This window comes from Xenopus laevis, chromosome 3L, assembly GCF_017654675.1.
Source record: "Xenopus laevis strain J_2021 chromosome 3L, Xenopus_laevis_v10.1, whole genome shotgun sequence".
Classification (NCBI taxonomy): Eukaryota; Metazoa; Chordata; class Amphibia; order Anura; family Pipidae; genus Xenopus; species Xenopus laevis.
Window position 1 is genome coordinate 125289407 of NC_054375.1, and position 21819 is coordinate 125311225.

A 21819-nucleotide genomic window follows, 5' to 3' on the forward strand; every position below is an offset into this window, starting at 1 on the left:
TGCTGTGTAGTTTCACCTGGGTACCATGCCATGGATTTATGGTAGGGAACCCTACAATGAACTAATAATAAGTGGAACTTGCTCTCATATGCCGGGTCAAAATCAGTGGATGTGGGGTCCAGTCTAAAGACAAAGTTAGTGTGATACTAGGATGATTTGTACTTAATGCTTATCTGCTCTCCATTATATTCCTGTAAAAACAGCCTGATGTGATTCCATAGAACATTGGACCACAACCCCAAAGGTGTGGAGACCACTTGTCCACAGGCATGAGCTGCGCTATAAAATTTTACATTACAGTAAGATTATGCAGATTAGATTGTTTTGCAAGCTAGAGTCAACATTCCATCATTTTGTTTTCTTTCAGTTTTTTTAATGTAAAGAAGAAGATTACAATGGAGTTTGATTGTAGAAGATATTGCAATTTATTAGATTTACTTTTTTGTTGGAAGAAAGGTCTTCACCTTTTCGCACATTCTTCACATTGCACCTTTCCTGCTTTTGTTGCCTCGTTTCCTTTCTAGTTTCTTGTATTTTGGAAGATATTGCCTTTTATTAAATGTCTACAAAGTATTTTTTAGTAAAGTTCTATTTTACATCTGATTTATCCGAGTGCATACTGCTGTTTATGGTACAACTATCAATCTACGAAAAGCCAGTTAAAGGGATTGTGTCACACATCAGTTAATAGTTCTGCTCCAGTAGACTTCTGCATTGAAATAGTTTTTTTCGAAAGAGCAAACAGATTTTTTTTATATTTCATTTTAAAATCTGACATGGGGCTAGACATTTTGTCAGTTTTTAATTGGCCCACTACATGTAATAAGTTGGACAGCAATGAATTGGAGAGCATCACAAGTTTAGCTATCCTATAGTAGAATAAATACACTTTTGAACATGGTTATAAAATACCATTTCAAAGTATTATATAGACATTTGTTATTCTACTAAGTTGAGTTTCATGGTCTACAAGCAGTGTGCAAGCAGTCTATATGCTGGCATCAAACATTCTATTTTTGTAGGTATATTTACCTTTAACACTGGGGGACTTTCATGAAGTGTGCTTCTGTCTCTTTGTTTCCATTGAGTTTATAGGCATCATTTACCACCATGTTGCGGGATGCAAATGCAAAATAATGTTAGCAAAGCTTTATTTATAAGGAGCAGGCTGGGATGGCATACTGGCATTAAGACACACCATTTTGGTAGCTTTATACTCACTGCAGGCTCTATTGTCTGCAGTGAGTATTGTCGGTAAGGATGGGGCTACCTTGTGTCTGCTATCACTGAACTTATCACCTGGTGCAGGATTTTTAATCTATCACAGGCAACAGAATGCAGGTATGAGTGCTTTAGCCTTATTTATCTAGATACATTTATAAAATCCTGCTTAGTAACTTCTTGAAAGTGTTACAGAAAAATATACCAGATAACTACTTGCTCAGATGAATATATTAGATATGAGGATAGGGTTTCTAAATACCAGACCTTGGTGCCCTCTCAGCTTTAAAGGCCAGTAGGAGCTCAACACTTTCCACTTGCTCTTTCCTGGAGCTCATTAACCTTTCCGCTGTCCAGTGCAACATGTCTCTGCAGTAAGCCAAAGCTTTGAGTGGAGAATTCCAAAGTAGATTTTTCTGAAATCTTTTTTTGGGTTACAATCCCTGGTACACAACGGAAGGCTGAAAAAAACAGACAGACCTAGCAAAAGTACTTCTAGCCTTACTTCTGATGCATTTTCTCTTTGAAGCAGGAATCCATTATGCCAAGAATACCTGTGGGCCCACTGTTAATTTATTTTTCCCTAAACAGACAATAAAGAATGAAAGCATAAATTTGTTTGTTCTATTGGCACTATTTACCTGCAAGAGAGGAAGATTACTTGCCTAGATAATACAGAGGCACAAAAGAAACAACACTTCAATACACTTATTATAAATCCATCGGTTACTAGCATGTATCCCACATGTATACATGTTTATTTTAGCATTCACAATGCATGCAGAATATTAAAACTATTCGATAAACATATGATAGGATGACATTGTACAAGTGACAAATCAATACAGCTCTGCAGATATTAATTAGAATAGTAAAGTGAGTTTTATGTGCATTATTGAAGTATGCATAAGTAGAAATGCACCATCCCAAAGGGATTACTGTAATGAGCAATGAGACCTAGGAAAGTTACATGGGCACAAAGAAATAATTTTATTTATAATATACCTGTAAGGGCAGAATCTCATGAATTGCTTAAAAAAGCAGAAGATTCTGCGGTAGTTTTGGTGCTCGGATTGTGGGAGTCTGGTATAGGCTGAGAGGGAGCAAATATCAGAGGTGGGATGATGACCAACCAATGGGAACATAAAAAATGTTGCCCAGCTGTCAATAGGAGGTGTGGGTGACTGCCCCCACATGAAAGATGATTATGATACTAACCTTTGTAACACATCTAGGCTATCTAGTTACCACTTCTATGTCACCTTCAGGCAGTAGTTTCCAGAGTCTGGGGATGGGCCCACTTGGAGTGTCAAGAGCAATGGTAGGATGGGATGAAGGCCAGTTGGGGTGAGAACTGGAAAACATGGTTGTTTGCTGTCCTAGATACGCCTGAAAACTGAGCTTGAAAGTCAGTTAAGGTGAGATTTGGGGTTGACTATGTAGGATGTCCTAGATATTGGAACTATGGCTGAATCACTAATATACCAATACTTCCATATCTTTGTACCTATTTCATAAACGCTATTTCATAAACGCTATTTCATGAATGCTTTCATTCTGGTTGGACCTGCCAGGGGGCCCTGCCCAAAGATTTGACCTTCAAGCAATGTATTTGCCTGTATTTGTCTATTGAAAACAATAAGTTGAATAAATGATTATGGTATGTTTGCTTTTTTAGTCATCTTCTATAAAAATCTTACCCATCTTGTGATTTTAGTTTTGCCTAAGCTACCAAAAATTCCTTATTACCGTCCACATACTGCTTTTGTGTTTCACTGCTTTAAAAAGGCCAGTAATGGGCACCAAAGCTGCCTCTCCTTCCTTGTACATTTTGAATGATGTGGTAAGAATGGGCATGCCAAGGAATGCCCAGGCTCAGATTTGTGGAAAGGCCACCTAGGCCCAGGCCTAGGGCGGCAGGATTTTAGGGGTGCGGCATGCTGCCCAACCACACCCACATTGGTTCAAAAACACAGGTGATGCGTTGGAGATACAATCATTTTTTTAAATTTCCCATGCGCCAATCCCCATTTCTCTGGTCCAGATGATGAAAAATATGCACGAATAAAGGGAAGGGGACAGGGGAGATGAACGGCAGTGGGACTAGGGGCGTCCACTATGTAAATCCGGCCCTGGGAATGCCTATGTCTTATATGCCTTTACTGGTACTGCCGGCACTGTATATTGTATATACACCCCTGAATATAAGAGGCAAGGTGCCTTGTGAGCAGAAAACATACCTTTTTTATTGTCCTTTACACCTCTTCCCCTGTTGTTAGTAAGTCCTCGAAAAAAGTGCTATTGTTATCATATTGACTACTGTATCTGCTTACCCTCCATTTGTTAGCTTTTATCTATGTTACTATATTAAACACTGTCTGTGTGCTGACTGTCAAGAGTTGACATTGTGGTGCATTAGTTTGTGGGGTCCCTACAGTGACATTGCCCCATACATGGATCTACCCTAAACAAATCTTTGTATATAAACTGATGAAACACTCACAGGGAGGAAGCCAATTAGACAAACAGAGTCGCACCTCTGTGTGAGATGTTTCATACGCACAACATGTTACATTTTCTATTTTAGATCATGGTGCTTGCCTTTTGCAGATTTTACTGCACATTCCCGATTTCACCTAAAACAGACAGATTTTCTCCCCAATCAACATGCTTTCATAATGCATAAAATTTGGTTTTTACTAAAACTGTCTCAGATGTGAGCATGGGATTGCGTTTATAGTAACACATTTCAAAACACAGACAATTTGTGATCACTGCTTCCTAAATCTGCCATTATTTAAGCATGGAAAATGTTATTCTTATTATCCTAGAACTTAATACACAAAAAGGGCTCCATTCATGTGGGTGAGAATTGATTCATTTGTGACAGTGCTTGTGGTTTTAGAAACGGCTCTAGCATTTCATTCCTAAGGTGCTTGTCAGTTGTGTGTGCAGGGGTAACACACAAAGCGAGCACTGGAAGTAGCACCTGCTGGAGGCAAGTGTTATTTAAGATCTGCCTTGTGATTGTACTTTGCAGTGCACCTTGCTGGAAAACTGGTATTTTAATCCAAGAGGTGTTTGCCTTGATGCAAGGACATTTGGATGCACTTTGCACTACATACTCCATTTTAAAATGAGTCCTAAATTTTCAGAAAAATGCTAAGTGTAGTCACCTCTGCTTGGGTAGACATTTTAGTTAAGGGCATTCCTGCTGTTTTGCCATTTGTCTTATGATTCGTTTTCCTGTTCCTATTTTCCACTTCCTGTCTAAGCTGAGAGCAAGTATGGAGCAGTTTATCACAGCTAATGTTGTTTCTATGAGATAAAATTTTCCTAAAATTATGTATAAATGTACCTGCCTGTGTCAGACTGAAGATGCCTGTCCTTATGCTATTTTTAACCGGCTTCACGTTCGGACTGGGCCAACCCAAGTTCGCTTCTTCATCTGGAAACTGGACGACGATCGAGGCACCCCCTGTGCAAATGATTGCAGTGCTCTTTCTGCACTCAGTTTTTCAACCTTGACTAATGCGATCAAGATTTTCTTTTTGAGTTGTTTGTAAATATGCTAACAATAGAGAAAAAGATAATCACAAATGTGAAAAAAATGAATGAGTTTAATCACAATTTTGGTTGTGATCACATTTAAAAAAGAACAAGACCTCAAAATCTTATAAACCTAGATATTGCTCCCATTATTATTACAGCCACCATCTTACTCTGTAATACCTAATATTCTATAGCCATGGGGCAGATTTACTAAGGCGTGAAGTGACTAACGCTAGTGACAATTTGCTAGCATGAACACCCGCAGGAACATCGTCAATTTACTAACAAGGGCAGGTGCCGATTTGCTCGCGAAATGGAATGTCGCTAGCGGTCATTCACACTCTGTCGACAGGCGACTTTTCACTCTGGCGAACAGACGTTACTCCGCAAATTCACTAAAATCTTGATTTTACTGAACGTTCGCCAGAGTTGCATGCGCCACCTCAGACCAGGCGAAGTGCTATAAAGCAGCTAGATCTTCCTCATTTTTCTGTCACTTACATCCTATCTTGTGAGCTGAAAATGCATCAAAGTTCAAAAAACGCTGGCAACTTTTCCTTTTTTTAAGAGGGATTGGCTGCAAAAGTCCTAACTTACTTTTCTGGGTTACTGGTTTTCTCCACACATTTTAAAACATATGGAACATTAATTTTACAGTGGGTTCATGTGTAGGGCATAATATTAATTCTCTTGTCTTTATTAAGGTTCCCTGGACATGTGTTATATAAACTGGTAACTTTATTTTGCAGCAACATTTATAATAACGATGTCCATACAACTTTAAATTCCCCGCCCTATGCAAAATTACCTAAGTGCAAGATCACTAGCAAAGTTTCGCTAGGCACAAATGAACGCTAGAGCATATTCGCTATAACATGCTCACACAGCCGAAGTAATGCTAGTGAAAACTTGCCAGCGTTCGACGCCTGGGACGAAACTACGCATTTTAGTGAATTAGTGTATTGGTAGTGCATTTGCACCTGGCGAAGAGGTGTGATGGGTGCGAAGCTGACCTGGCTAAATTTGCCCATTAGTGAATCTGCCCCATAGTCTCTTCCCCGCTACTACTATAGACACTATACCTTTCCCTACTATGCCTGCTATCCCACAGCCACAGTCCCTTCCCAGAGACTATCATACCACTGTTACTATAGGTACAATCTCTCCCTACTATACCTGCTATCCCACAGCCACACTCCCTTCCCAGAGACTATTATACCACTGTTACTATAGGCATCATCTCTCCCTACTATACCTGCTATCCCACAGTCACACTCCCTTCCCAGAGACTATTATCCACTGCTACTATAGGCACCATCTCTCCCTACTATACCTGCTATCCCACAGTCACACTCCCTTCCCAGAGACTATTATACCACTGTTACTATAGGTACAATCTCTCCCTACTATACCTGCTATCCCACAGTCACACTCCCTTCCCAGAGACTATTATACCACTGTTACTATAGGTACAATCTCTCCCTACTATACCTGCTATCCCACAGTCACACTCCCTTCCCAGAGACTATTATCCCACTGCTACTATAGGCACCATCTCTCCGTGCTGTACTTGCTATGCCACAGTCCCTTCCTAGAATCTATTATCCCCACTGCTTCAATATGCACCATCACTACTATACCTCTATAATCTCTTATAGCATGCAATATATATAGAATAATGAAAAGCATTAAGAAGGATATAATTTGTATAATATTCATGGCTCTTGTGTGTTGTATGAAAAAAAATACAGTATGTGATTCCTCATCTGAAAACCCTATATCCAGAAAGCTCTGAATTATCGGTAGGAATCTTTCATATAAACCTTTTAAGCAATTAATTTGACTAAACATTATTGGAAGGTAAATTATGTTGGTGGCTATTGTACAATTGAATTATTCTGACACAAATGATTATTGTACTTCTCACCCATAACTCCCCAATTCTTGATTCTCCAAATAAAGTGAGAAGTTTAAGCACGTATCTCAGTGGTTCTCTCCTAGTCAGTTTACATGGATATGCAATAAAATGAAATCATAAATGCAAAGAAAATTCAGATAGACATAGATAATTGGCTTTCTGGAGTGAAGGAAGGAATAAAATGAGGCTCGTAAATTACCATAAATAAAAGATGAAACAGCTTGTCAAATGAAATAATCATGAGTCAATATACAAAGGTCAGTAATATACATTATTCTATTTTATATCATACTGTTCTGTTTAAACATCATTTTATTTATTACTGATGCAATTTAGATTCAAACATGAGAAAACCGCGGCTCTATCCAAACAGTAAACGCTCAAAAATTACTAATGAAAAACCGAAGCTCATCCGATATAGAACTTGACCTGGGTGTGTGGCCCCAGGTCCGTCTTTTAGGGGTTTAGCATTCTCTGTAAATTGAATCAAATGATATAAGCATTATTGGCACTCACTGATGAAAGTTCGTGGCCCGGGTGCAGCGCCCTGAACTCGTAACTTGGGGTGAAATGCAAGGAAATTGTGAAATGAGCACGTACTCCTGTGACACACCAGATTGGATAAAATCTTGATCTTTATTCCATAGGTTAAAAACAAAAGTCCTAACGCGTTTTGTATCTAGAGATACGTAATCATGGCCACAAATTCAAAACAATTAATCGTATTGAATTTGTGCCTATGGACTTGTATCTCTATATAGGAAACGCGTTAGGACTTTTGTTTTTAACCTATGGAATAAAGATCGAGATTTTATCCAATCTGGTGTGTCACAGGAGTGCGTGCTCATTTCACGATTTCCAATTTAGATTCAGACAAAATTGGAATACTGAAAACTGAACCAAAACTGAAAATCCTGAATTTAATGTCAAAGACATTGGGCAATGTACATACATATGCTTCTTTGCTTCTTGTGCTGTGCTTTTCGACTGGCACAACATCCTTTCCCCAAATAGGGAAAGAAAGGGTCATATTATTTTTTCTATGTATATAAACATGGGAACAACTGTCAAATGCTAGAAAGATTCTAATGCATAAAAGTAGGGCTTAACCTGTGTCCAAGTTCACAACTTGTTTTTATATATATATATATATATATATATATATATATATATATATATATATATATATATATATATATATATATATATATATATATATATATATATATATAATAGGAGTAATATGATTCACTTTATTAGCATGGACAGTATTTGCTTGGCTGAGCTTTGTTGTGATTGAGCAGCTTCCCAAAGCCCAGCGCAGCTCTTTACTACGAAAGCTCACTTACATTAATGCATTAGGTTACATTGCCACTAACTACAACAGAACAAATTCTTCCCGTAAAATACTGTAGGAAGCAGTGGTTGGTCTCTTACTAAGAGTATTGAGTCAATGTTAGATACCTGACACAAAAAAGAAAATATGAACCAGAATAGACAACTACTGTCTTAAGCACAGTATGCATTCATTGTGAGGGGGATGTTTTCATTAAAGGAATTTGGCACAGTGTATGTCTACTAAAAAAAGAACCTATCGCTGCCACTCACTGGTCCCACACTTAGCAAACAGTGCCATATATGATTAGCATAACCCCCAACAAACAAATAACCTTTTAAACTGCAAGCTGGAAAGTAGCAGAAGAAAAAGGCAAATAATTAAAAAAAAAAATAGAAAATACAGATCACCTAAACAATTTCTATGAATAGGTATTTTAAACTGCAAGCTGGAAAGTGGTATATAATAGTATAGTAGGAGAGATGGTGGCAATAGTAGCATAGTCTCTGGGAAGGGACTGTGATTGTGGGATAGTATAGCAGGTATAGGTAAAGGTAAGGGGAGATGGTATTTATAGTAACAGTGGGATAATAGTCTATGGGAAGGGAGTGTGACTGTGGGTTAGCAGGTATAGTAGGGAGAGATGGTGTCTATAGTAGCAGTAGGATAATAGTCTCTGGGAAGGGACTGTAGCTGTGTGATAGCAGGTATAGTAGGGAGAGATGGTGCCTATAGTTGCAGTGGGATAATAGTCTCTGGGAAGGAACTGTGGCTGTGGGATAGCAGGTATTATAGGGAGAGATGGTGCATATATCAGCAGTGGGATAATAGTCTCTGGGAAGGGACTGTGACTGTGGGATAGCAGGTATAGTAGGATGAGATGGTGTCAATATTATAGAAGAAGAACAAAAGTAACTGTTGTTGAAGTAAATATTGTATAGTAAATAAAATGATTATAATCACCTACTGTAAACCTGTCATTCACAGCACTTAACATATTTATTTGCATAGGATATTGATTTCCATGTCTTTTCCATGATGCATCTTTTGCTGTATATACATGTGAAAACAGCACAACCTGCCTACTCACTGCACCATGTGCAGGCAGGGTTGGACTGTCAAGGAACAGAGAAAACAGACTAGAAGAGACCTGATGGGCAGTGAACAATGGACAAGGCATCTTTAAATATTTGAATTTCGTGCCAAGCGGAATGACGTCAAAAGCAGGGCGCCAAACCGAATGGCACATGCTCCAAAACCAGCACGTGTGCCCCAAATCCTAGGGAAGCAGCTGTAGGTGTCCCCGCCGCCCCACTACTACCAGATCCTGTTTCACTTCATCTGTTGGGGAGGTGCTGAATGTTGTAGATCATCTGTAGGAAGGCTTTGGTGTCATTCCTGTTGTGTCACGCATACATGTTCACATTTATTATATTGGTAGTTGTGATAGCCATTCATCCCTCCTCTCTACCAACTAAATACACAAAGCAGCCTGTTTTGCTGATAGATGTGCTTGTCTTTCATCCAACACGATAAATAGCCCTGTTACAGCTCAGTCTCTTAAGGACCCTACATTAATTAATATTCTACACGGTACATACAACTTTGTTAATTAACCATGCATTGTGAAGATGAAACCCTGTAGGAAGAATGATTACTCTTTGACTCTACTGATTTATTTCATTGAAGAAAAGACAGAGGAAGGGTTAGAGGGAAAACAGAAAATGTATGTGGCCGTTGGCTAAAGCATTGCTTCCAGAAATCTGTGTTAAGTTAGTTGATTTGTGGTTATGAATTATTAACAAAAATTTAATGATTTATGCAACTTGAGGTTTAGCAAATTGAGGTTATTATACCAATATAGAGGTACATAAGTCCACTTGCTGTGAAGATCCCTGTCTTCTAAGTTATTACCCAAGCTTAATTCTAGCCATGGAGTCTCTGTCTGCCCATTTGATGATGAAATAAGAGGGAAAGTAAGGAGTTAGCATATGATTAATCAAGCATGCTCAGTAAGCATCTACAGCAGCTTACACCTAGCATGTGTACAGCCATAAACACCAGGGTAGGGGGCAACCAGAATCTAAAAGAAATGGAACTTGTACAGCTTGAAAGGCAATATAAAAAGCTTCATACAATTCACTATATTCATAGCCAATATTTAGGACAGCACAAAAAACTACATTTACCAAGGCTAATGTACACTGAGGTTTTCAGTCCCCAGTAATTGAGTGTCACCACTTGTACAGATGAGTATACATTTATTTGGCTAAAATCCATCTGTGCATGGAAATCAGTATGGGTAGTTTGGGGCTTTCTTATTTAGTTTTCTTTCTAAAGTTATTTCCTTCTAAACAACATGCCCATAGCTTAGTGATATTGAGGGCTGCACAAGCATTTAGGAGAGATCACCTTGCTCAAGCATGCTGTGTATCTTGGTTCTGTTGGGCCATAAGTTGATGCTTCACATGAGACAACTTCAAGGACATAGACTGTAATAGAACTGATTTCATATTCTTAATAATTTAGACATCACATAAATCACATTTAAATTTGCATTACTCAAGAGTTGTATTCTAAGTTTGTTTCATATTTATTCTCTTCTTTTCTCTATAGGAGGTGAAACCCATTGTCATCATGGGTGAAGCTCAGGACTCCTCCTTCCTTCTTGTAAATATTTTGGAAGATTTAGACTCTAAGCAAAACTCTGTCTCCTACCAAGACCTCTGTAAGTCCTTGTGTGCTCGGTATGACTTACCGGAACTGGCCAAGTTACGCAGCCTTCTGTACTACACAGCATGCCAAGATCCTAGCTTTCCAGCAAGCCTCTTTCGAGACAAGATGCGAAATGCTGCAGAAAATCAGCAGTCCAAGAAAATAATTGCTGCTGCCGATATAGTTACTATATTTAATCTGATACAGATGAACGAAGGCGTTGCCAAAGACAAACTTCCTATTCAACAGCAGTCTAATCAAAAAGAAACTATAGATTCACACACTGATGGCTACAGTGGAACAGATATATCCCCTCACAAGGAAACTCAGAATACTAGTCAGAGTTATTCCATAACTAGGAACTCCAGCTGCCACAAAGAAGAGAGAGAAGGGTGCCACACATTTCTCCCAGAAACAAATTTCCTACTTGGTGTTAAAAAAGATGGCAAAGTTAGAGCGGGATCCTTGGACAGACTGCAGAACTTAGACTCGTATCCCATGGTTACTCCCCAATCCTGTGAAATGCAAAGTACATACTTCCCTAGCCAGCCATTGTCTGAGCCAGAATCCTTGCCACCCACACCAAACGAGGAACCATTTAGGCTCTCATCTTCTAGTGGACAAAGGAGAAATATTTTTAAGGACGATTTCCATAACATAAGAATTTCTCCTACGCTGAAAAAGAATGAGGGTAAAATAAGCCCCAAGACTGTGTTCTTTAATCATAGTTTTGAAATGCCGTACAGTTCACACTATCTGAACACTGTTTATTCTTCCACAGAGGATTTTCGTAGGGCTAAGCATGAGAGTTTAGATGATCTTCAAGCCTCCACCTACTTTGGACCATCTACTGGGCTTGGATCACAAGACCTGAAAAGAGTTCCAAACAAACCAAAACAAGTTACATCAAAGCCAGTTAAGAGCTGGAGCCTAAACAATGAAGAGGTGCCAGACTTTGAGCGTTCCTTTTTTAACCGAAAAGAGACAAATTTTTGCAGTAGCTTTGCATCAGTTCCAGAGCAACCTCATTCTTTCTTACCTGAGCTAGGATTAAAGGCTAATGGGAAGAAATTTTGTGAACCTCAAGATGTGGAAAAACAGGAATCAGTGAGGAGATTTAGAGAGAAGAATACAAAACTTCCTGCATGCCAATTCAGTGTAGACAAAACAGAAAGTGTTGGAACCCAGACAGAACAGTCCGAGGCCAAAAAAGGAAAGGAGACCGCTCCTTCTAATTGTGGTCGGTATACAGAAGGAAGGGCTCGTAATCAATCCGAAGCAGATTCTGAAATCATTAGCGATGATATCAGTGATATATTCCGTTTCCTAGATGATATGAGTCTTTGTGGTTCTTCTGGAATCCCTCAGTCTTCCTGCTACAATAGCAGTGGCTCCTTGGTTCAAGTTGCCAGATTAGAACCTGAGAGCTCACCTGAACACGGTCCTAACAGAACCAATAAACCAACCAAGGGCCCTCGGACAGAGACGGGGGAGGAAGAGGAGCTTAAGAGCAGTGTGAGGAAACTTGTTAGGAGGATTGGGGAGATTGAAAAGAAATTGGAGTCACTTTCTGGTGTGCGTGATGAAGTATCTCAGGTGCTGGCCAAACTAAATATACTGGATGAGAGAATACAGCCGCCACCAGACAAAATGAAAGGGGAAGCCGAGAGTCTGTCTCACAACAGTGATGTAATAAATAGCAACAGAGCCTCCCCCAGTTCATTCCATGATCAAAATACCCACAATGGAAAAGGGGAGAGCAAACCGGAGTGTTATTGCTCTGATATCAATAATACCAGCGAAAGCCTTCGAGTTAAAGCTCTAAAAAAGAATCTCTATAGTCAGAGAACAGTACGTTCATTAAGTGAGGAAATTTCTTCAAGTGAACCTAAGATAGGCAGTGCTTCACATGACTGCAGGTCTTGGGCATTCCCTAAACAAACTAGCATCTCTGAGGAGGACAAAAAGGACAAAGGGGCTCATAACAGCAAAGACTGGTACCGCAAGTCTAAAGAGGTAACTTTTTAATTTACAATCCCATTCCAATATACAATTCATTACCCCATGGTCACCCTTTACAAAGTCTCTGGGTGTTCTCTAATTGCCACTTCACACATAAATCTGTAAAAGCTCCTATACATTTAAAGAAGACTGAAAATGTATTAGTTTAGCAAGAGCTGGAGGGCAAGTGGTTGCACATTATTCGTTTAAAAAGAGATGTATGTGTAAATCTATTTCAAATATGTCTGAGCCCCATAAGAAGCTTATTCTTATCTGAAAAAAGTACCTGAGCAGTTATTCCTGCCAACTTTTGTACAATAGGAGATAGGTAAGGTACGGCAGGACTGCCTGATCTTGCTGAGGTGATTAAAATATAATATTAAAACATAAAATAAATAAAATATCCCTTTACATTAAAGGTCTAGATAGCAAGTGACATAAACAATGCTTTCCTCGCAGTGCATATGCTCATGTGATTCCTTTGGAAGTGGCGCCTAAGAGTAGATATATATCGGCCTAGGTTAACCAGCATGGTATTAGTGGAGAACCCATATGAATATTCATGGTTTAGATATTTTTAAAACATGGCACGTAGACCATTTAGCAGACTATCTTTATACCCCAGTCACAAATATGCTCACTTTATTTGAATCTTTAATCCAAGAAGTTTTAAACACATGAGTTAGATGAAGTCACTTCAGAGAATCAGAGAAATTATAGTTTATTTTATCCTACAGTATTAATGTTGCCATTGCTTTAAAGATGATGCAACTTTGAATGAAAGACTTTATATAAAAACAATATATTTTTTATACTACTAATATAAAGCACAGTTGAGGTTATTCACAAAGGTGACAAAGTAAAATTGGAGTAAAAAGTACATCATATACAGCCATAGATAGGGTTATAACTGTAGCTTTTTACAGTGGTCAAGGCATTGACCTATAGCTGTCAAGATTGGACCAAATACAGTGCTAGTGCTCCAAGGGATAGAATATGGTCTGGTTTTCAAAAGGCTGAGGAAAGATTTCCTCATGGAGGAATTCAGAGATGGCATGCCAGAGGTAAGGAACAGCAAGAGAAAAAGGTTCAAGAAGAAAGATGGCAGTGGGTGTGTGGTGGTGCATAAAAGACAGTTGCTCTGAGCAATGGTATTCACTAAGGGATAAAAAGTGAGTTGAGGAAGAGCAGGCCATACTTGTACCAATAACATAAAGTTACAATTTTCACTATGTGGATGGAAGGCTGCCAATCCTGACCAATATAAAAGTACTATTAGTGATGGGCGAATTTATTTGGCAGGTGCGGATTTTGCGGCAAATTCCCGCAATTTTTTTACATCGGTGCATTTTCGCTGGCGAATAAACGTCAAAGCGTCAAAAATGAGACGCCAGCTCCGTTTCGGGAATTTTTAGACATTTCGCGAATTTCACGGGAAATTCACAAATTTTTTGGCGAAGCGAAATGGCCCAAATTCACCCATCACTAAGTACTATGGATAAAGGTCACTTCCGGAATTGGGCTGGTTTGCAAATGTAATTATTAGCATGTGTTATTTATATAGTGCCGACACATTTTATGCAGTGCTTTACATAGATATTGATACCAACAGTCTGCCTTTGCACCATGTCACCAAGCGCTTGGTGTATAAGAAAATTATGAAGCAAAGTGGAAGGTTCAGCCAGGTTATGCCCTGTTTTTGGCTCCCTGACAGTTTTTGTCAAGACATGTGCAGTGAAAGCAGATCTAGATCTATTGTTGCTGTACATGGCTAGTGGGTAGGCTCCTTACTTATCATGGCCTGCTCATGTTGGATGACTGTCAGGAACCTTCTCATTATTTTTGTTCTGCTCCAGGCTTGTCAATGTCTTATGCAAGTACCTCTGGTTTACTACACCTAGAACATATTTTCTCTACATAGTTACCAGCACTGCTATACCGCACTTGTCAGCCATCATTGCTAAATCTCTGTGTTAGTCACTAAGAACATCATGAAACTTTCATTGTTAATGGCAAATATTTTTGCTTTCAATCGTGTTGGGTTTCCAGACCACTTTTGGTCAGGGCTCCCCACTATGTCACAGTTATAGTAGGTTTCCAGATCTTAAAAACAACTCTTAATAATAAAGCATGCAAATATGTCATGCTAAAATCTTTGTTTATAAAATATTACCTTGGTTTTGTAAATTGTATGTGCTGTGTTCTTTAGCTTTCTCTGTTAATTATTGCCTTTAACTTTTGCTATTGCCTTGCCTTCTGCAAACCCTCCACCTGTTCTCTTGCTTCTTCTTGTTCCTTCTTTGCTCTCCCTTTTTCATTGTCATTGCTGTTGTTATTTGCTTACCCATTCACTTTTCTGTTATTGCCCTTTCTCTGAAATGTTTTGTTTTCCATGTATTCCACTTCCCTTCTCCTTACCTTGTCCCATCGGACTGCTTTCTGTGCCTTTGTCCCTTTAACTTTCGCTATCATGCATTTTCTCTATCTCCTTTTTTAACATTTATTTATCCCTCCTGTTCCGCTGCTTTATCCTCAGAGATCTGTACTGTTTGCTTTGGCTTTTCTTTGCCTGTGTGAATAAATAACTGTGTCCTGTTGTGTTGCTGGGCTTGGTGTGTTTGTAGGCAAGGAGTATCGTATAAGTTTGCAGGAGTGCTCATTGTCAAATAGTAATATAGCATTTGTAGATCATAGATTTTTGGCTTCAAGTTTTTAAATCTTATTAACAGCCATAGTAACATAGGTTGAAAAAAGACACACGTCCATCAAGTTCAACCTTTTTACTTTTTTTAACCTGCCTATCTGCCAGTTGATCCAGAGGAAGGAAAAAAAACCCATCTGAAGCCTCTCCAATTTGCCTCAGAGGGGGAAAATATTCCTTCCTGACTCCAAAATGGCAATCGGACTAGTCCCTGGATCAACTATGAACTATCTTCCATAACCCTATATTCCTTAACTTGCTAAAAAGCCATCCAACCCCTTCATGTTAGCATAAGGCATTGTAATAAAGAAGGACTTTATTTTCTACAAATTTTGTTGTCACATTGCACAGGTGGATCGCCAGCATGAAATACCTCATCTCCATCGGATGCCCAAATCCCATAAGGATTCATTTATGGTGGAACAGGTGTTCAGCCCCCATCCATACCCGGCATCTCTCAAGTCACACATGAAAAGTAATCCTATCTATACAGATATGCGTCTGACAGAAATGGCAGAGGTAAAGCGTACCCAGCCATCATGGACAATAGAGGAATATGCACACAACTCAGGCGAGAAAGGGAGATTGACAGCGCTTGATCTTCAGGTCAGTGATCCAAATTATCTTTCATAAACATTTTCCTATTTAAAGGACAAGGAATGTCAATTTCACTGGGGATGGGGTGCCAATTAGTTAGGCTATCCCTCTGTATATCTAATTGCTAACCTGGGATCCTGACACAATGCAACCTTCAGAAAATGAAGACACATGGTGGCACAGTGGAAAGTACCTCCAGTTGGTAAATTTATTTTACATAAGAGGACTGAGGTCCCAGGTTAGTAATTAATTCAATGGGGAGTTAAATTGGCACTCTCCAGTGAATCTGACTTTCCTTGTCCTTTAAACAAACAATCTAGAGTAGACAGTACCTAGGCTAAGATAGCAAAAATCCACATTAGTGGCAAAACATTCCTCCTGAATTTTTAACACTTAAATGTTTCTTAGTAGAATTATGGTGTGGTGGAAAGAACCCTTATCTGAAAAAAACTAACTTCCCTAGCATTCTGGATAACAGATTAGTACTAGCAAAATAAACCATATCCACACAGTTCTATTACTCAATATACAGTTTATATTGCAGGACTGAGTACATCCATCCATCAAGCTGTTGTTGAAGGAGGAACATGTCATTTTCTCAATATTCTATCATCAAAAGCAGCTTTATTAAAATCTATGTGGGTGCAGCAAAACCTGGGTTATATATACGGATTGTTGCTTTATCCATCTATAAGTAGAGTAATATACAGAACATCTGGTGCTCAGGAGTTAATCAATTCATAGATTACATGTATACGTATATATTTTTCATAAGAATTTGACTCGCATGACTTAGGCCTGTAGAAGTCTGATACTTACATATTTAAGCACTTTCATTCCTAAAATATCCCTCTTCTGAGTATGTTGTGCGTTAGTCCATTCAGATGAAATCCAGAGCACCAGCTGTATATTAATGACAGAATTTTCTGCATCCTTCGACTTTTTACTTATAAAATGTCTGATGTGCTTAACACAGCATTCCAGAGATTGATGTTATTTCTATGTTGATAATAGGAAAAAATAACCCTTCAAATATCAATGTAATACTATGTGATATATAGCTATTTTTACCTTTGATAAACATTCCCCCTAGTCACATTTAGGGGGTTATTTACTAAACTCTAAATGCAAAAATATAAAATCAAAAATATAAAATCGGACTTTTAAAAAAATCACAATTTTTTTTGGAATTTATTAAACCTCGAGGATGGAAAAGTCCGAATCAGAAAATCCGACATCTCAGACCTGTCGAGGTTGCATATAAGTCAATGGGAGAAGTCCCAATGATGTGCACTGGGTTTCGTGCAATACCCCAACATTTTTGGGTGAAAAATCCGGAAAAATCGTGAAAATCTAAATTTTTCCTGCAAAGCTAATTTTCAGGAAAATGTAATAATAAATAAGCGTAAAAAAACCCAAGTGGATTTGATCGAAGTTTGTAGCAGAAAATGTTGAGATAAATTCGGACTTTGATAAATAACCCCCTTACTGTACTGGCTGACCTAAAAGGCAGGTCTTGTACGTTCTCTGATCAATGGGCCCATATCTTCTCTTCACTTGTTTACCTGCCAATGCATAATACACTGGCAGATATGGTGCATCTGTAGATTCAATTTTCAAAACTGGCCAAACCAACTGGAAATTGGTCATGATCAGTGGGGCTGCCATATACGTATCAAAATGTATGAAACCAGTTCATGATTTCTGGAGTTAGTAGAGACTAAAAAAGAAGAAATATTTGTGGTTATCCAGGTAAGGGCCAAACTTGCTGTACAGGGATGTTTAGAAAATTCCCATGCAAAACCTGTACTTAATGATAGGGAAAAAAAATATGGCAGAATACAAAAGTTAGGCAGCTGGCGTCTGTTGCTCTTGTGGTTACAGAGGATTGTACCCCAGGCCCAGCAATGACTTTGAGGGACAAATATTTAAAAAGATATTGACACTAAAATCAAACTTTTTTTTACATCCAGCATAACATTTTCTTTGCATGCTATTTATAATTTTGCCATAATAGAATTTGTTCTATGCTTTTTCATTTTCTATTTGATCCCCCATGTTCCTCTATGAGGCGACTGCCATATTGTGCAGCAGGTCCGTTAGCTTTAGAAATCTAAAGGTTGGCAAAACAGTCAGGTTTAGGAACTTTAAGTAACAATTACTAACAAAAGCAGCCCTATCAGTGAAAAATGATCACTGTAACCTATAGGTAACTTTCAATGTATATTAATATTAAGAAGAGTCATTTTTTAGTATCAGTATCAATTTAAAGGGGAGGTTCACCTTTAAGTTAACTTTAAGTATGTTATAGAATGGAAAATTCGAAGCAACTTTGGTCTTCATTATTTATTTTTTATAGTTTTGGGGTTATTTTGCTTCTTCTTCTGATTCTTTCCAGCTTTCAAATGGGGGTCACTGACCCCATCTAAAAACAAATGCTCTGTAAGGCTACAAATTCAATGTTATTTCCACTTCTATCCATTCAGGCCCTCTCTTTTTCATATTCCAGTCTCTTATTCAAATCAGTGCACAGTTGCTAAGGTGATTAGGACCCTAGCGACCAGATGGCTGACATTGCAAACTGGAGAGCTGCAGAATAAAAAGCTAAATAACTCAAAAACCACAAATAATAAAAAAATGAAACCCAACTGCAAATTGTTTCAGAATATCACTCACTACATCATACTAAAAGTTTATTTAAAGGTGAACAACCCCTTTAAAGCATATATAAAAATAATTTGTGAGTAATGGTAATACTGTATTTTAAAAATCAGGTTTTCCTAAATTTCCCATACTAAAATAGCTTCTCTTTGTTTGCAGCCATTTTGAATTCCTTTCAAAATCAGACAATTTCAAAAAGTTATAGTTTCCTAAAAGCCGTTATCCAACTATTCTTGTATCCAAGCATTTCTATGTTTTTTTTACTTCTAACTGAATTGTACATGTGGGAAATGTACCTGGGCAGCGGCACCGTCGATTTATGACCCCTAGAGTTGCAGCTGTCGCTGTTGATTGAGAGTTTTCAAGCTTGCCACTGCCAAGGCAATCAATAATCACTAATCAATATTGCATCTCCCACTCATTTCTAAATGGCTATATTCATAAAATACATATTGTGTGCTCGATAGGGAAGTGAATGCATATTAAAAATCAGCAATACTTAGAAATTATTCATATTTGCTCTTTAATAGCGAAAAGTCAAATATTTTCCATTTCGACCAAATGGAGAATATGTTAATTGGTCTCCCAGTGGAGAGATGTATTTGCTATTCACTACAGCCTGACATAAGGACCCAGATCCTACAAACAACCAGCCAGGACTGGCAATCTGTAGATTCTGACAAATGCCAGAAGGGGCTGTTATAAGATGCCATAGACAGTCACTATTTATTGGGCCTCTGTGCATTTGAAATGCCAAGGCCTATTTTAAATCTCAGTTCACACAGGAGGAATAGTAATGTATGTTGTGCAGTCACATTTTTTTTTTTTTTTTGCAGACGCAAGAGTCTCTGAATCCCAATAATCTCGAGTTCTGGATGGAAGATATCTACACGCCAGGATATGATTCTCTTATAAAGAGGAAGGAGGCCGAGTTCCGACGAGCTAAAGTCTGTAAGATGGCTGCTCTTATCACTGCAGCCGCCTGTACTGTCATCCTGGTGATTGTTGTTCCTATATGCACCATGAAGTCCTAATTTCAAACGGGCAGAAACCCCTCTGCTATCAATTTATCTGTGTTTCTGTCCATGGTGCCAGGGACATGTGAAGATAAAAGCCATTATATAACAAATAACAGAGATAAAACATAAGTGATTACTCTAATGCAATTCTACCCATGTAGGACCTACTGTGAACATATTGACAGCATTCGGCAATGTATAATACGAGTAAGAAACACCAGGGAAAAATTAGTAGTCTAACTCTATAATACTTTGTGGCCTACAGAGTTTTGTACCTTTTAAAATGCTACTTAACTTTAGAGACCACGTGTTGATCTTCTTATCTGGTCAACAGCTTTGATTGTTCTGCCAAGAAAATGGTGATGTCAACTTTTGGTTTCCCATGTCCCTTCATACTGCAGCTAAAGGAGAGGATTTCAAGTACCTTATCTTCCATCTGTTTCACTCATAACTGGACTTATTTAGACTTGAGCTACAGATAGTATTTTTGTTCTACTGAACATTTTTTTAGGGATTGTCACTGGAATGTATGCAATGGGATTACATTTAACTTAATAAATCAGTTATGGGTAGGACAAAAAACAAGAGCGGGGAAGTAATACTCAGCCAAAGAGATGATGCCACATCTTCCACTAAGCAATACTACTGTATATAACAGGGATCGGCAGCCTTCAGGAAGCAGATCTGGAAAGGTTATGCTGGGCTTTGAAGATCCCCAATAGCTAAAAGGCTGAAAGTTTCCTATCCTTGCAATATCATCTCATATTCCGTGCCTTTTTTTGCAATACTTTTACAATAGTTCTTGCTTTTCATTACATGGATATTGGTGAAGTTTTGCCAGAATAAAGGCGTTGCTGGAGCTCTAGCTAAAATACCCTAGTGCTCCCAATAACCTTTACAAAATATATCGTTTTTATTAATATAAATACAGACAATTCATTTGTCGTTCTATATATGTTTTAATGAGAATGAAGCATATACTTTATTTTTTCTAATTATGTAAAAAGTGGTTCTGTGGTCACCAATATGTATACTTGGTTTGTCCCTTTACAGACACATTGTACATTGTCAAGCTCATATACCTCACTTTGCACTGGAGAGGCTGTAATAAGAAAGTGTGCATTGTACATTTGTAGGGTCACTATTATCAGAACTACGGGGTTATTTATTGAAGCTCAAATTTTTCTGGTCTGGCTTTTAAAGGGGAAAACTTGAATTTTTCGAGGAAAAATAAACTTGAATTTTTCAAAACAAAAAAAAAAAAATCATTTCAGAAGGAAAAAAAATTGAATTTTTTGAGGAAAAACCCCAAAAATGTTTCGAAATGTAATATACCTCGAAGCTGCTAAAAGTTCGAATACAAAAATACTCCATCTCAAACCTGTCAAGGTCCTGTAGAAGTCAATGGCTGGGCTTCGTACATAAAATTTGGGGTTTTTGGGCAATTTTTCTCAAAAAATAGAGTGATTTGGGAGTCAATTCCGAAAAATTTATACGATTCGAGTTTTTTCACGATTTTATCAAGACTTTTCCCAAACTTAAAGTTTTGAGTTATTTTATTAATAAGGTAAAATCGTGTTTGGGAAGTTGGTCAAATTTTAAATCCAATTTTAAATGGATAGTACCCATATAAAGGAATGGTTGCTATTGTTTTCCAAATAAAACATTCATATACAAATAGATATCCCAGTCTGCCTCTTTGTAACCAAAGAAACATTTTAGACTCATGGTTAAGGCAGAACTTGAACAGAAAACGGAGAGGCACATTGTATTATATATATTACCCTATACAAGAAGAAAAAGTAGCTACGGTTATTTCCACAAGGGTTACATTTATTAAAAAAAGTGTAGTCACAATATCTTATCATTCACTTACTCCATTGCGATGATCAGTATACCAATACCAATATCAAATATAATTTCCAGTAATCTGACCATAATTAAAAAAAAATCTTCAACAGGTTAATCACAATTGAAGAAATGGATCACTGTAATTTTCACAAATCGCTTGTCATGCATTTTCAAGCCATTTGAGGAGTCACAAGATATCTCAATTTTCAAGAGAAAAAACAACAACTTATCCAGATCATCAAATGAG

The 21819-nt window shown here is 38.0% G+C and overlaps 1 protein-coding gene across 1 annotated transcript in view; it reads left to right on the forward strand.

The window, feature by feature from the left end:
* The window catches only part of kiaa1024.L (membrane integral NOTCH2 associated receptor 1 L homeolog), a 38678-nt gene extending 18446 nt beyond the window's left edge, over positions 1-20232 (forward strand). Inside the window, exons 2-4 of the mRNA XM_018253368.2 lie at positions 10644-12758; positions 15796-16050; positions 19539-20232. Coding sequence (XP_018108857.1) covers positions 10665-12758; positions 15796-16050; positions 19539-19736 — 2547 coding nt within the window. The 5' untranslated portion in view covers positions 10644-10664 and the 3' untranslated portion in view covers positions 19737-20232. The remainder of the gene's footprint in view (positions 1-10643; positions 12759-15795; positions 16051-19538) is intronic.
* The last annotated feature ends 1587 nt before the right edge of the window (positions 20233-21819 follow it).